This window comes from Rhamphochromis longiceps, linkage group LG18 (genome assembly GCF_057381845.1).
Source record: "Rhamphochromis longiceps isolate RC_006_pf linkage group LG18, R_longiceps_female_GT1.1, whole genome shotgun sequence".
Classification (NCBI taxonomy): domain Eukaryota; kingdom Metazoa; phylum Chordata; class Actinopteri; order Cichliformes; family Cichlidae; genus Rhamphochromis; species Rhamphochromis longiceps.
Genome location: NC_140574.1, coordinates 20,387,487 through 20,400,555, shown reverse-complemented (window position 1 = coordinate 20,400,555; position 13,069 = coordinate 20,387,487). Strand labels below are relative to the sequence as shown.

Genomic DNA, 13,069 nt, shown 5'->3' with positions numbered 1-13,069 from the left:
TAGAAACGGTTCATTTCTTTGTGAGTGAGCAAATTTACAAATTCAACAGGGAATAAATTATTTTCACCATTATAATAATGATTTCATGCCCTGAGAAAACATTTTATTTATCAAATCACATTCCTGTCCTGGACATAAAGAGTCACTGTTAAATGCTTTTCACAATTCCTTTTTATTCAGATACGTTGGTGGAAAGTTTTTTTGGTTAAATACAACTACAGCATACCTACATCTTAAGACAGTCTAAATCTGTTACTAATAAAGCAGGTTAAGTTGTCAAAATAGATCAAAGACTGACACTTTTTTGGCTTCAAGGTAACTTTAAGGCAGTTCCTGGTAAACAATACAGATTAGCTTATCAAATATGGATGTCTCATCAGACAAGGGCATGTGCAGCAAATTCTTCTAACAATCCTCGCTGTCCAAAAATCAGGCGTCCATCACTGTCGGGCTGTGAATGAGAAAACTGCTCAGAATCCTAAAACTCAAAAGAGTAGGCTAAAAATCAAAGAGGTACAATGAGATTAAAGTTTTCATTTTTTAGTTTCCAGGCACAGTTCGTTCTCTCTCTCTCACTCACTCACTCACTGATAATTCAAACTTATCCTCCACCCTGTCACATGATGTTAATCAAACAGACTTACCAGAACACTATATCGTCTACTTTTTATCCAGAGCAATCAGTAATACAGCACTTCCTCAGCCCCTGCTTTTGTGGTTTGCATAACTGGGGAAGCCAAACTGGGAGACCATCAGGTTGGAGAAGGAAAGAGGCATAAAGCCATAGATCTGTGTCAACCTGTTCAGGCAGTAGGACCTCTGGAGAAGGTGTTCGGGACGATGCCACATCCCCTGGTATCCACTGCTGGCCTCCTTTTCTAGGTTGCGGAGGTCCACGGGTTTGATAAAGACCCCAGAGGCTCTGTTCATTTTACCCAACTTTGATTGTTTTCTTAAATACAGAGCTACGGCAAAGTTCATGGCAATATCGTCACAGTTCTGCGTTTCATCCACTAAAGCATGCACTGCTTGAGGCTGGTCCTGAAAGAGCTGCAAATAGCGGCGGTGGAAGAAGGCAGCACCAATTAACACCATGGAGTATCTGCAGGGAATGCAGGGAGATGGAAGCTTAAAAAACAAAGTACACCTAGCCAGAGGCCTGTACTATGAAGCAGGATTAGTGGCGCAGCAATGCAAATTCAGGGTTAACTCTGCATTTTCAGCAATACGATGGTGATTCGCTGCTGTTGAAATTTATAATGCAGGTTGAAAGAAAAACAGCTGCTGTTTAGTTGTGTCTAAGAATCTATATTTATTACTCATCATGGAAAGAAGACTTTAGAGACTCATGAAAAACATTAGACCCTCTTACTATCTGCTCAGAGTGGCTCGGGGGATTTTACAGCAATGTTAACACCATTTTCCAGAAAGCTAAGTGGAGAGAATTTATCTAAATTTCAGGAGTGGTACCACACCTCCATACACATCCCTTCCAGTAATCCATCAATATATGACCCTCCCGAGCACTACAAGCTGTTCATTCTCATCTTTGTGCCCCACCCTCCCTTCCCTTTTTTACAATTCATTCACTTCTCATTAGTACGTGAGGATCTTCCCAGCCTGGGAGCCATCGCCAATCCCCCCTGAGGCCTTCCCCAAACTGCAGCCTCAATTCATCCTCAAGCCATCTGCCATTATTTACTAGGAATGCTGTCAAACCTAAAATGAGAATGTAGTCCCCGCTAGTGAATTGGGCAGTAGGAAGTGACGTTTTATCTCTTGATCTCAAATATAACCTGTTCCACAACTGGTTAGGTCTGCAGCACAAATTCTCAAGGTAAACTACCCCCTAAGAAATGAACCCTCTTCATAAACCAGGGTTTATGCCAAAGTTACCTGAATAAGCCTTGAATTTTCTCATGTTCAATTTAAAGTCAACAAGTACAAACTCACCATCTACTGACCAATCGTTTCTCTGGGAAATGGTGCCACCATTCCTGGAACACATGTCGGACATGTCCACGGACAGCTAGCGTCTAAATGAGCAACTTTATTTCTATTTCTAAAATGATTGTATTGTCTTCCACGCCTTTATAATGTGGATATACACTGGATATCAAATTTGCAAGCATGCTATGCCTGTCTTTAATTTCTATTTGTATATATTTTCTTAACTTGCACTCAAGCCATTAAACACCACCAGCACAGTTTCAGCTGAAAAGATAAAGTTAAAATTGTTTTCTGCACATTTAAACATTGATATAACAGATTATCCTGAGTCTTAAGGATACTGAGAAGTCTGTTAACTCGCACAGATGGCATTTTTGCCAGATTTTCCTCCTGGCTTCAGCTTAGGCTTTATAAATATAATAGTGCTTTTCCATTCATAAAGCCTATTTAAATCGTACACTTGTAATCTCACGCTACTGTTTTGGCAACACGTGTTGCTCTGAGCCTGTACTGTACACAGCTTAACATTGCCTGGTCTGACACAGTTTTAACTTCCTTTCTAAAATCAGGCCGCTCAGATCTGTTAGATCTGCCCACGTCTGTGATTGGTCAGAAGTTGCCTCTTTCATGTGTTCATGCTCACATGAACACATGACAGACTGGTAAACCTAGAGTGGACCTATTAAGTTTATAACCACTTTCTTGTGACAGCTTAACGCTGATTTAGACTTCTGCTGTGGATTTTTGATGTAACCCATATGAGTGGTTGACGTTACTGCCAGCAGTCATGCTTGTCCTTGGCGCATCATTCGTTAATTACCTTGTGGTCATGTCCCAGTGTTTTATATGCTGTGCCAACAACAATACAAATAAAATTCTGGGACTTTTCTTTCCCACATGGTTCCCCACTATTTGTTGTGGCTGGTTTTTGTTCCAGAGGCAAACATATGTCCCGTCTTTGCACATTACCTCACATCCATTCCAAAAGCTTTGGCAATCTCCCTGCACGAATTTTCTGACATCTGTGAATCCTTATAGAAATGCTATGATCATTATTCTTTATACTAAGATATGATTGTTATTCTCTCACTGATATGTTTAAAATTAAACACAGAAGTATACTGATGTACACTGATGTAAAAATAAGTGAAGCCACATAAGCAACAAACATTCTGGGTATGTCGAGCATGCTTCGTAGTACAGGCCCAAATAACATGCAGGGTATGTGGACAAAAAAACCAAAAACAAACAACCTACACGTCACCTCCTGCTGTTTCTGGATCCTGCAGCTCAAAGCTGCCATAGCTGTACACTCCTGCTGCCGTTGAGACATGTTTCCTCGGTACAAATCCAACAATCTGGTCTGGAAATTGCTGTGGAACCCAACAGTAAAACAACTCAGGGTTTGCCGGCTAAAATCTGCAGTTAAATTTTTCAAGTTTATGATACTCATTACCTTCCAGACAGAAAAAGCAAAACTGATGTCAGGTACACTGATGAGAGTGTCATCATCCAGCATCAGAACAGCTACAGGAGCAGAACAAAAATACTACTGTTCACTGACTAAAATGTATTTAAATATAACAAATAATACATACGGTGCAAGCTGACAGATGTACTGACCATCAGTATCAATTTCAGGGAATGGTTGTAGCCTGTTGCGCATTCGGTTGCTGGTCTGCTCCTTGAAGACTACCTGGACCGGATGAGGCCCCAAGGAGCTCCACAGCTTTGCAGGTGTCTGCTCTCCAATGTTGTTCCATACTATGATAATTCTCTGAAGATGAGGTACTCCCTGGTAATGGTTTAGGAGTTTGAGCAAAACGTCTGTGCGGTTGTAAGTCTGGATGATGATGGTAAACTTCTTCTCCTCCGAGCTGTCAGCGTGGTGAACCTGTGCGGGATTCTGCTTTTGCGGGGTTGCCCTTCGTAGCACCTCCAAGACAGCAACACCTCTTTGGTCCTCAGCAGGTGGCAGCAGAGCTGTCAAGACTACACCAACCAGGAGGATCAGCAGAATTGCCCAAAACAAATAGGTTCGTCGGAGCCCAAAGCAACAACGGGGCAGCCTGCACACAGATTTGCAGTATTTATTAATATTTCCATCTCAGCTCCAGTTTAAAAGAGAAAAAAATCAATATATGCAGTTTCTATAACTGATTTGTTGTATTCTAAGCAGAAATTAGTTAATCTATGGCCTGTGATAAATGTTAGGATTATATGGCATCCATAACTAAACATGCAAATCAATTAAGCCATCTTGGGTATCCGAAATGACAACTTAGCTTGTGCAAGTAGTTGTAGTTGCACTGATTTTAGCTAACTTTAACGTGATTTTAGCCCAGCGTTTGTTTTGAACACAACGGTTTAGTCGGCTGTCTCGTAACATATCTAGCCTGTTACATTTTAACATATTCTATTTTTCTTTCTAGAAAGGAGAACTCACCTCATTTTTGTTGGCACTACAAACATTCAACCCCTTTCTTTCAAACGGTCGCCATGTTGGCTGACTTTGTCCAAAGAGTGTACAAGTTAAGAGCGGTTCCTATTTAACACCCGCCGTAATTTATGGTACTCAACAGCCACGCAGCTATTTTATTATAGAGAAAATTTCTTGTTAAATGAATATTTTGTTCTTACTCATTATAAATACATTTTCTACGTTACAACCTCGTAAATATATTTTCACTCACGTATTCCGACTTTCTAATGAACTGTCGCCATGTTTGTTCAGCGGCTTGATTTTTAATTCAGGGGCATATCTTCGCCTCTACAAATATGTTAATAATAGTTGGTCGAGAGAGAAAGGGAGAATCAACTAAATGAAAAATTTTCAAAACCAGTCTACCTAGTGGTTACAACAAAGGTAAGTTAATCTAATGCACTGTTAATGAAAAAAGAGTGTATTAATAGTATTCTTTTTTGGAGAATAACATATGTTAACGAGGAATGACTTTCCTCGTTAAAGCAAGAAAAGTTAACAACAAAACAAAAACGTTTTTCCAGATTGCTCAGCTCTGGTGAAGTGAACATGCCGTTGGCGTCGGTCCTGAACTGTCCTACAGTACCACTTTCCAATGGTCTGCAGATCCCCGTGCTTGGTTTGGGTGTGTTTTACTCTGGCAGTCACTGTTTTTAAATCAGCTAGCACAAACCTGAATGAAGCATTATGCAATCCTAGGACACAGTGATTGTTAACTGAATCGGTTGGCTTAAAAACTTTTAAGTAATGCAATAGGGAAGTAAATCCACAAGTAAAACTGACACCTATCAAGTTTTAATTCAAGAAAAAAATATGTAGTGTTACTGTTCGTCAGTTTATCCACAGGCAAACGTTTGGTCTAATTCCTCCAATACAGTTGATACTACTAATAAATAGTTGCGTACACAAACGGGTTTTTCAGTATCCTTTAATCCAGGATATGTGAATATTTTGTATGTATTTATACCTTTTATGAATACACTGTATATTTATGTCAGCGCTAATACGCCGTCAAGTTTGAATTAAACTACATAACACTATAATTAAAATGTCTTCTAGTGCTGCTGTAACACGTGAATTTCCCCACTGTGGGAAATATAAAGTCTATATTATAATAATTACCATTGGGGTTTTTTTTAATGTATAAATGTTGTGTGTTTTTCTCTTTGCCAGGCACATCACATAATGGTGGTTACTCCCACGATGCAGTTATGTATGCCCTCACTGAATGTGGCATCTGCCACATTGACACAGCAAAGCGTTATGGCTGCGAGGCCGAATTGGGCAAAGCTGTCAGAGAAAGTGGGCTTCCACGAAGTGATCTGTGGCTCACGAATAAACTGTGGCCCGGCGACTACGGATATACAGCTGCAAAAAAGGCCTGTCTGGACTCCTGCTTGGAAATGGGGGTCGAGTATTTTGGTATGCCGTCTGATTGATAAAGTTAAAAACAGTTAACAGCTAAACAGTTTTCTGGGATGTCACTGCAGGACAAACGTCTTGAATAAACCTGTGATGGCTCGTGATGTAGTTGAATTAATCCATGTTCACCACACCGAATGCAGTTTGCTGTCTTTTGTTACATCATGACCTCTAACCCCTGTTGTTTTTAAAGATCTGTACCTGATGCACTGGCCAGAGTCAAAGACACCTGGTGGTTCCAACAGGGAGATGAGAGCTGAGACCTGGAGAGCTTTGGAAGAACTTTATAAGGAAGGTAAATGGCCTGTATTTATATTTTCATTTATATTTATATTTATAAATGCTAAATGCATGGTATTAACTTAGAGAGATTATCAGAATTACCATACAATGCAATTATTTATTTATACTATATTAATTTTATCCTTGGGAATTATGTTCATAATTTAATTAAAAGACTAGCTTCAGTTTTACAGCTGGATAATCACTGAAGTAGTGATGATAATACATATCACTTAATAGTAGTAAAAGAGTTTATTTCACAAAGCATACATATCTCTGTTTGCTAATATAGGTGTGTGCCGTGCTATTGGGGTCAGCAATTTTCTGGTCCACCACCTGGAACAGCTGAAAGAAGACTGTACTGTGATACCACATGTTAACCAGGTAGTTTTATCCATTTAGCATTTATTTAAGCTAGAATCTGTGCAAAGATACTCAGGTTGACTTTCTTTATGCCATAAAACTTCCTTCAGCTCATTGACTTTATTGTTTTATATGCTGTTTTAACTGATCAGGTTGAGTACCATCCTTTCCAGCAGCCAAATCACCTGATTCAGTACTGTCGTCAGGAGGGAATTGTGTTTGAAGGGTATAGTCCTCTGGCCAAGGGTCAAGTCTTCAACAATCCCACTGTTCTCCAGATAGCGGAAAAGCACAGACGCACGCCAGCTCAGATCTGCATCCGCTGGAGTATTCAGGTTGTCACGCTCATCACATGATTTCCATCCCTGGTGTGAAAATATTGTGTCTACTGAAATTCTAAATATTCTTGAATATTTTCAATTTTGTGTTTCTAAGAACGGAGTTGTGACAATACCAAAATCGACCAAAAAGAAGAGGATACAAGAAAACTGTGAAGTGAGTTTAAAGATCATTCCATACTTTCTTGAACCCTTTAAAAAAGTCTACAAAATGAAAAACCAAAATAAAAGTTCATGTTGTGATCGAACATTTTTTCAAATAAAGCTTAGCTGTAGCCTAAGTTTGACAAGACAGTCAAAATCATGTCTTCATCTAAACCCAGTTACACCGTGCAAAGGTCTTGAACCACCCTTAATTTCTTTATATTTTGCCTTTAAGGAGCCAGCTTTCTAAAGTTGGTATCAGAGTTTTCTTTTGGGCACTGGCTCTTTTTACACCCATTTTTAGTCCAGTCCTTGTACCTGACCATTTTCAGAGGAATAAATCATTCAAGCACAAAAAAGGCAGCAAACTCGAGGGGTGAATCAGTGCTGTCTCTACACATTGAAATACAGAGAAAACTTGGTGAAGAACCAATTTTAAATTATATCTTTACACACTTTGTTACTAGCAGCCTGTCTGTTCCAATTTCTTTAGTCTAATCTATGGAAAACACCAAACACAGTTGACAGATGTAAAAATTGTACTACAACAGGGTGATTCAGAAAGAGCTATTAGTGGAAAACTTGCCGCACTGTGTCCTAAAAATTTTAAGGAAACACGACAAATGGAGGACAAAAGAAGTTCTTCTGCAGCAGAAGAAAAGTATCTTAAGAAACAGGAAAAAAGCAAAGACCTGACAGAACCTGAGAGATGCATCTGGTTCATCTACTGTTCACTAAAGCTTCGTCAGAAATGGTCTCAGTGGAAGGCTGGCTGTTAAGAAGTCATTCTTAAGGGAGGAAAACAAGTGGTATGCCACATTACACAAGAACTGGACTTAAAATCAGTAGCAATGAATGGAGTGATGAATCCAAATCTGAAAGTTTTGGTTCAAATAATTGTCAGTTTATGCAAAGGTCAGGAGAGAGGTATGACACTGATTGTGTACAGCCATCTTAAAAACACGGTGGAGGCTCTGTCATTGTTTGCACCTGCATTTCAGTCAGTTGTGTTCTTCTTCTTCATCTTGTTAAAACTGATGGATTTAGTGATGAATTACAAATTGAAAATGTATGGAATTATTAACATTTTTCTAAGAAAATATACAGATTTTTTTTAAAAAGGAGGTGGCTCAAGACTTCTACACAATGATGTGCCTTGTTTGGTAGCTTCCACTAGAGGTCATCATAATAAACTTATGCATCTGGCTTAACTGAGGTTTAGTAAATGTAAAGAGATCTTGACAAGTTAAATAGTTTAAATAATGGCATAATGTGTCCATCTTTCCAGTCAGAAGACAGATAACTTCTGCAGTTTATCATCACAACTGAGAGAAGCCAATCTCACTTTTAATGCCACAGGCATTTTCGTTTTTCATATGATCCTTTTCCTCTTCTTATTACGGTGGCCCTGAGAGGCCAAACGGACTGCAACGTCAGAAAACACTTGCAAAAAGAAAAACGCTGCAAAAAGAAAAACGCTGCAAAAGCACACAAGACACAACAGAAATGTTTCTGGGGAGACAATAACCCAACGGACCTGTTGCACGAACAAAAACATGCTAACAAGTGCACTGGGACTGGGAAGGAAAAACATTTGTCTCTTATATATGATACACCTATATGTGCACTGTCAAAGATACTTGTCTTGAGTGAAGATTTAAGGTGATAAGACATATAAATAACTGCAACTTGAAACTGTACTGAAGCTCAGTATTTGACACAGAGTTCGTGTTCACTGCTGTAATAGCTAATAATGATTAATATAATAACTATAATATTGGCCATATTATATTTACACTACTAAAGTGATATGACTTTAGTCTCATGAACAACATTAGCTAATTGTTATTTACTAACGAATCTTAAATGACTGTTCAGTACAGAAATGAAGCCCAAAAATCATGTTTTACAGTCCTGTGGTCTCAGCCTCAGATACTTATCAAATCACACAAAGCTCTTGTAGAAACAAACAAACAAACAAATGAACAAAATATGTTCTCCTTCATTTCTGTCAAACAAAGTTGTATGACACGTTTCCAGCGGTTAGTATCATGGTTGCTAGGCAACCTGGGAAGCACGACCGAGACTAGACCGTCCCATACAGCCCATGTGTTTGCAACAAACTTGCCGTTTATTTTGCAAATCGAGCTCAACACTGCCCCTAGCGTCCTGGAGCACTTCCGTTGTGATTTGGAGTTTGCGTGTGTTTTGGATTTTGTACGTGTTTTGGAGTTTGCACGTGTTTTCTAAGTGTTTTGGAGTTTGTACGCGTTTTGGATTTTGTACATGTTTTGCAGTTTGTACGTGTTTTGGAGTTTGCATGTGTTTTGGATTTTGTACGTGTTTTGCAGTTTGTGCGTGCTATTTGGAATTTGTACGTGTTTTGGAGTTTGTACGTGTTTAGGAGTTTGCATGTGTTTTGGATTTTGTACGTGTTTTGCAGTTTGTGCGTGCTATTTGGAATTTGTACGTGTTTTGGAGTTTGTACATGCTTTGTCTCTAGGGGCCACCGTATCTTATCGTCCTCTCTCTCACACACACACACAAACAGGTGTTTGGATTCCAGCTGGAGGACGAGGACATGGCTGCTTTAGGAAGCTTGCATGATGGAAGACATGTTACTTGGGATCCAACAAATGTGGAATAAGTGGGAAGATGGAGGGTATGTTTGTCCATGAACTGGTGATGGCTGAGTGAGGAATTGATTTGAATATGTTCTTGGTTAATTATTTTTCTTTCTGGCAGTTTTCCTGGAAATAGACTTGACTGTAATGTCAAAGTTTATTGAGCTACATCTTCAGATAATGTGTAGACAAACACACACGAAGGACAAAACCATTCCAAGTGCCTTACTTTATAGAAATGTTGATTTTTTTTTTGTGATATATATATATATATATATATATATATATATATATATATATATATATATATATATATATATATATATATATATATATATATATAAGGAACACGAGAAGCTGGAGAAATACCAAGGACTCAGAGAAGAGCTCGAGAGGATGTGGAGGGTGAAGGTAACGGTGGTCCCCGTGGTAATCGGAGCACTAGGTGCGGTGACTCCCAAGCTAGGCGAGTGGCTCCAGCAGATCCCGGGAATAACATCGGAGATCTCTGTCCAGAAGAGCGCAGTCCTGGGAACAGCTAAGATACTGCGCAGGACCCTCAAGCTCCCAGGCCTCTGGTAGAGGACCCGAGCTTGAAGGATAAACCGCCCGCAGGGGCGTGCTGGGTGTTTTATATATATATGTGTGTGTGTGTGTGTGTGTGTGGTAAGAAAGGTGTTGTAAACGCAGATAATGGTATCTTTGCCTTTCCAGAAATGTGGTTGTGATTGTGAGCTTGACTTGATCTTGAATAAAATCTACAAATTATTTTTTTTCACATTCAAATTAAGGGGAGGGATCAAGTGGTTTCTAAGAGAGGACCTTGGTATCGTATCCATGGTTGCAGTATATAAAACAACTATGTAAACTCAAGGCTGTGACCTTTTATTAGTCCTCTTCTCTTATTCCGCAAATGAAATATTTAGTTTACTTCACCTGTAAAATCTGTACGTGATTATCAAAATACCTTAAGCAACATGTATCATTTACAAGTAAGTCATGAGACAAAAGAAAAACAAAACGGCCCCAAAGCTTAACCAGGTTTGGGAGGCATGAAAGTCAGCTGTAACTGTAACTTTATATAACACAAGCTATCAGGGTTTAGCAAATAATTTGCTGGCTACACTGGCTCTGGTAACGTTCAACTTCACTAAACCTTATCATGTTATCACGTTAAATTCAATTTTGATATTTTACATAATTTAGTATGAGGTGGATTCTCATGTCCACCTTTATTCCTCAGCACAGCCTGAACACTCTCTTTATTATTGTTAATCTGTGGATCTTTCACAGCGCATTTTTGTCCTATCTTCATCACCTCATCCCAAACTAGTCGCTGTTCCCCCTGAGCTTGGTTCGGCAAGAGGTTTCTTCCTGTTAAAATGGAGTTTTTCCATCCCACTGTCACCAAGGTCCCTGCTCATAGGTCATGTTTTTTGTTTTTTTTTGTTCTCCTGTTTTCTGTGTAGTCTTATATACCATACAAAACACAATGAAGCAACTGTTGCTGTGTGTTTATAATAATAATAATGTATGCTTTATTGATTTCTGTGGGGAAATTCCTCTCTACATTTAACCCATTTACTCAGTGAAGCAGTGGGCAGCCACCAATCTAGCGCCCAGGAAGGATATAGGGACGGTACCTTGCTCAGGGGTACCTCAGGGTTGTCGTTCAGTGAATTTGAACCCCCGACCACTCTACCCACTGAGCTACCCCAGTCTGTTGGTGCTATATAAATAAACTGAACAGAATTAAATTAAATTCAGGACATTCAAAGCTCTTCTTTGGATGTTGGCTACTTTTTGTCCATTTTCTGTCAAAGTGATCTCACACTACATCACTAATGTTGAAGTTCAGTCCAACCCATGATTGATAAGTGTGTTTGGTATCATTGTGATATTTAAAAAAAAACAAAAAACCGAAGCTGCTGCCAATCAGATGCTTTCCAAATGGTGTTGCACTGTGGATCAAAATCTGACAGCATTTATCTGTACTCATAATTCCATCAATTTTGACATGGCTGAAATGAAGACCCAGGCATCACAGAGCCTCCACTGTGTTTTACAGATGGGTATACACATACAGTGTTGCACCTCTCTTCTGACATCATCTGTACATGAGTATTTAAACCAAATATTTCAAATTTGGATTAATGACTCAAGACCTGTCACCACTGATTTTCAGTCTAGTTCTTGTGTAATTTGGCATACCTCAGTCTTTTCTCCCCGTGTCCCTTCCTACTGAGACCATTTTTGATGAAGCTTTAATTAACATTAAGGCCAGATATCTCTCAGGTCTGTCTTTTTAAAAGACATGATGTTAATGATCTTCTTTTGTGCTTCACATGTCCAGTATCCTCAAATTTCTTAAGGACACACTGCACACCATGCAAAAAGAACCCAAGCTTTCAACTAACAGTTCTTTGGGAGTCATGTTGCTAATCCAAAAATACTATTTTATGTTTGTCATACTGTTACCTTTAGTTTAATCTACAAAAAAATGCCAAAGGAAAGAAAACAAAATGTGTTTTTCTACCAGGCGGCTGGCAACAAAGAGCCTAAATGTTTAAAATTGGTTCTCTGCCAGGTTGGCTTACATGTAGTCACAACACAGTTTCATCTCTTGAAGCAGGCACGTTTTCAATGCTTGAATGATGATGTGGCCTCAGTGTGGCTCAACCCCCCCCCCCCCCCCCCCAAAAACAAAACAATTCCTTTCAGGTACAAAGATCACATACAAGGACTGGACTGAAAATGATATGGGGAAAAAAGAAGCAGACAACTTCCAAAGAACAAATCTCAAAGATCTTCAGAAAACACTGCTCAAGACCACAGTATACAGGTTGAACAGACATGGCTACCACGAGGAATCTGTGCTGAAGACCACACCTATGAGTCCACTCCCAGCATTCACATCTTGAAAAATACTGAACCATTTCACAAAATAAAACAATGACAAAATCATTGAGTTAGCAATATCATTTATTCTTTCTCCCTCAGCTTAGAATCACTGTTGTACATAAGTTACATTTTGTTTTCTCAATTTCACAGGTTCTTGTTTTCCTCTTCAAACTTCCAGTTTGACCTCCCTCTCATATCAAAAAAAGAAAAAAAAAAAAAAAAGCAGATTGTATTATACAAAAATGCAAACCAATTTTCACACAGTGAATTCTCTTACAAAGTCATAAAATGGCGTAATAATGGCTACATCCACATTGGAGGAAGATAATTCTAGACATTCCTTAATGGAGTATAATATACATATTAAAAAAATTTTTCTTGCTGAAATCAAACCTGTACCTTAATTTAAGAGATATTTTACACGGGAGTAATTATATAAAAAAGCCATTTGCGAATTTCCCCAGAAAGTCCGGGAATAAAATGTGAGCCTCAAACAGCAGTAACAGAGTTCAGTGGTCAAGGGTGGTAGAGGAGGGGTTTAACTGGTTATGCAAATATGGGGT

At 38.9% G+C, this 13,069-nt stretch overlaps 2 protein-coding genes across 4 annotated transcripts; one reads left to right on the top strand and one right to left on the bottom strand.

The window, feature by feature from the left end:
* Positions 1 to 153: 153 nt before the first annotated feature.
* extl2 (exostosin-like glycosyltransferase 2) lies at positions 154 to 4,568 on the bottom strand. Of its 3 annotated transcripts, XR_014908626.1 has the most exons (6): positions 4,397 to 4,535; positions 3,574 to 4,019; positions 3,407 to 3,477; positions 3,208 to 3,323; positions 645 to 1,102; positions 154 to 451 (listed from the first exon to the last, which is right to left on the bottom strand). XR_014908626.1 is itself a non-coding variant. In XM_085390243.1 (5 exons), exons 1-5 carry the CDS (start codon positions 4,420 to 4,422, stop codon positions 700 to 702), a joined length of 1,062 nt encoding a protein of 353 aa, XP_085246369.1. In that variant the 5' UTR covers positions 4,423 to 4,535; the 3' UTR covers positions 154 to 699. The 3 variants fall into 3 exon arrangements, 1 of the variants encoding a protein (XP_085246369.1); XR_014908627.1 differs by lacking the exon at positions 3,407 to 3,477 and having other exon boundaries at positions 3,204 to 3,323; positions 3,549 to 4,019; positions 4,397 to 4,568; XM_085390243.1 differs by having other exon boundaries at positions 154 to 1,102.
* A 116-nt stretch (positions 4,569 to 4,684) lies between these two features.
* On the top strand, positions 4,685 to 12,294 carry LOC146648162 (putative oxidoreductase ZK1290.5). The gene is made up of 9 exons (XM_085390245.1): positions 4,685 to 4,816; positions 4,957 to 5,057; positions 5,606 to 5,854; positions 6,048 to 6,149; positions 6,429 to 6,520; positions 6,652 to 6,834; positions 6,935 to 6,994; positions 9,533 to 9,643; positions 9,951 to 12,294. The coding sequence occupies exons 2-8, from the start codon at positions 4,982 to 4,984 to the stop codon at positions 9,626 to 9,628; spliced, it is 858 nt and encodes a 285-aa protein (XP_085246371.1). The 5' UTR covers positions 4,685 to 4,816; positions 4,957 to 4,981; the 3' UTR covers positions 9,629 to 9,643; positions 9,951 to 12,294.
* Positions 12,295 to 13,069: the final 775 nt, after the last annotated feature.

Bases quoted from the DNA above. Each gene is read 5' to 3' on its own strand.
- extl2 (XM_085390243.1), bottom strand. From the start codon at position 4,422: ATGTTTGTAGTGCCAACAAAAATGAG. The intron at 4,020-4,396 runs GTGAGTTCTCCT...ATCTGTGTGCAG, and splicing joins GTAGTGCCAACAAAAATGAG to GCTGCCCCGTTGTTGCTTTG. The intron at 3,324-3,406 runs GTAATGAGTATC...TGGGTTCCACAG, and splicing joins TTGCTTTTTCTGTCTGGAAG to CAATTTCCAGACCAGATTGT.
- LOC146648162 (XM_085390245.1), top strand. From the start codon at position 4,982: ATGCCGTTGGCGTCGGTCCTGAACTGTCCTACAGTACCACTTTCCAAT. The intron at 5,058-5,605 runs GTGTGTTTTACT...TCTCTTTGCCAG, and splicing joins GATCCCCGTGCTTGGTTTGG to GCACATCACATAATGGTGGT. The intron at 6,150-6,428 runs GTAAATGGCCTG...TTGCTAATATAG, and splicing joins GGAAGAACTTTATAAGGAAG to GTGTGTGCCGTGCTATTGGG.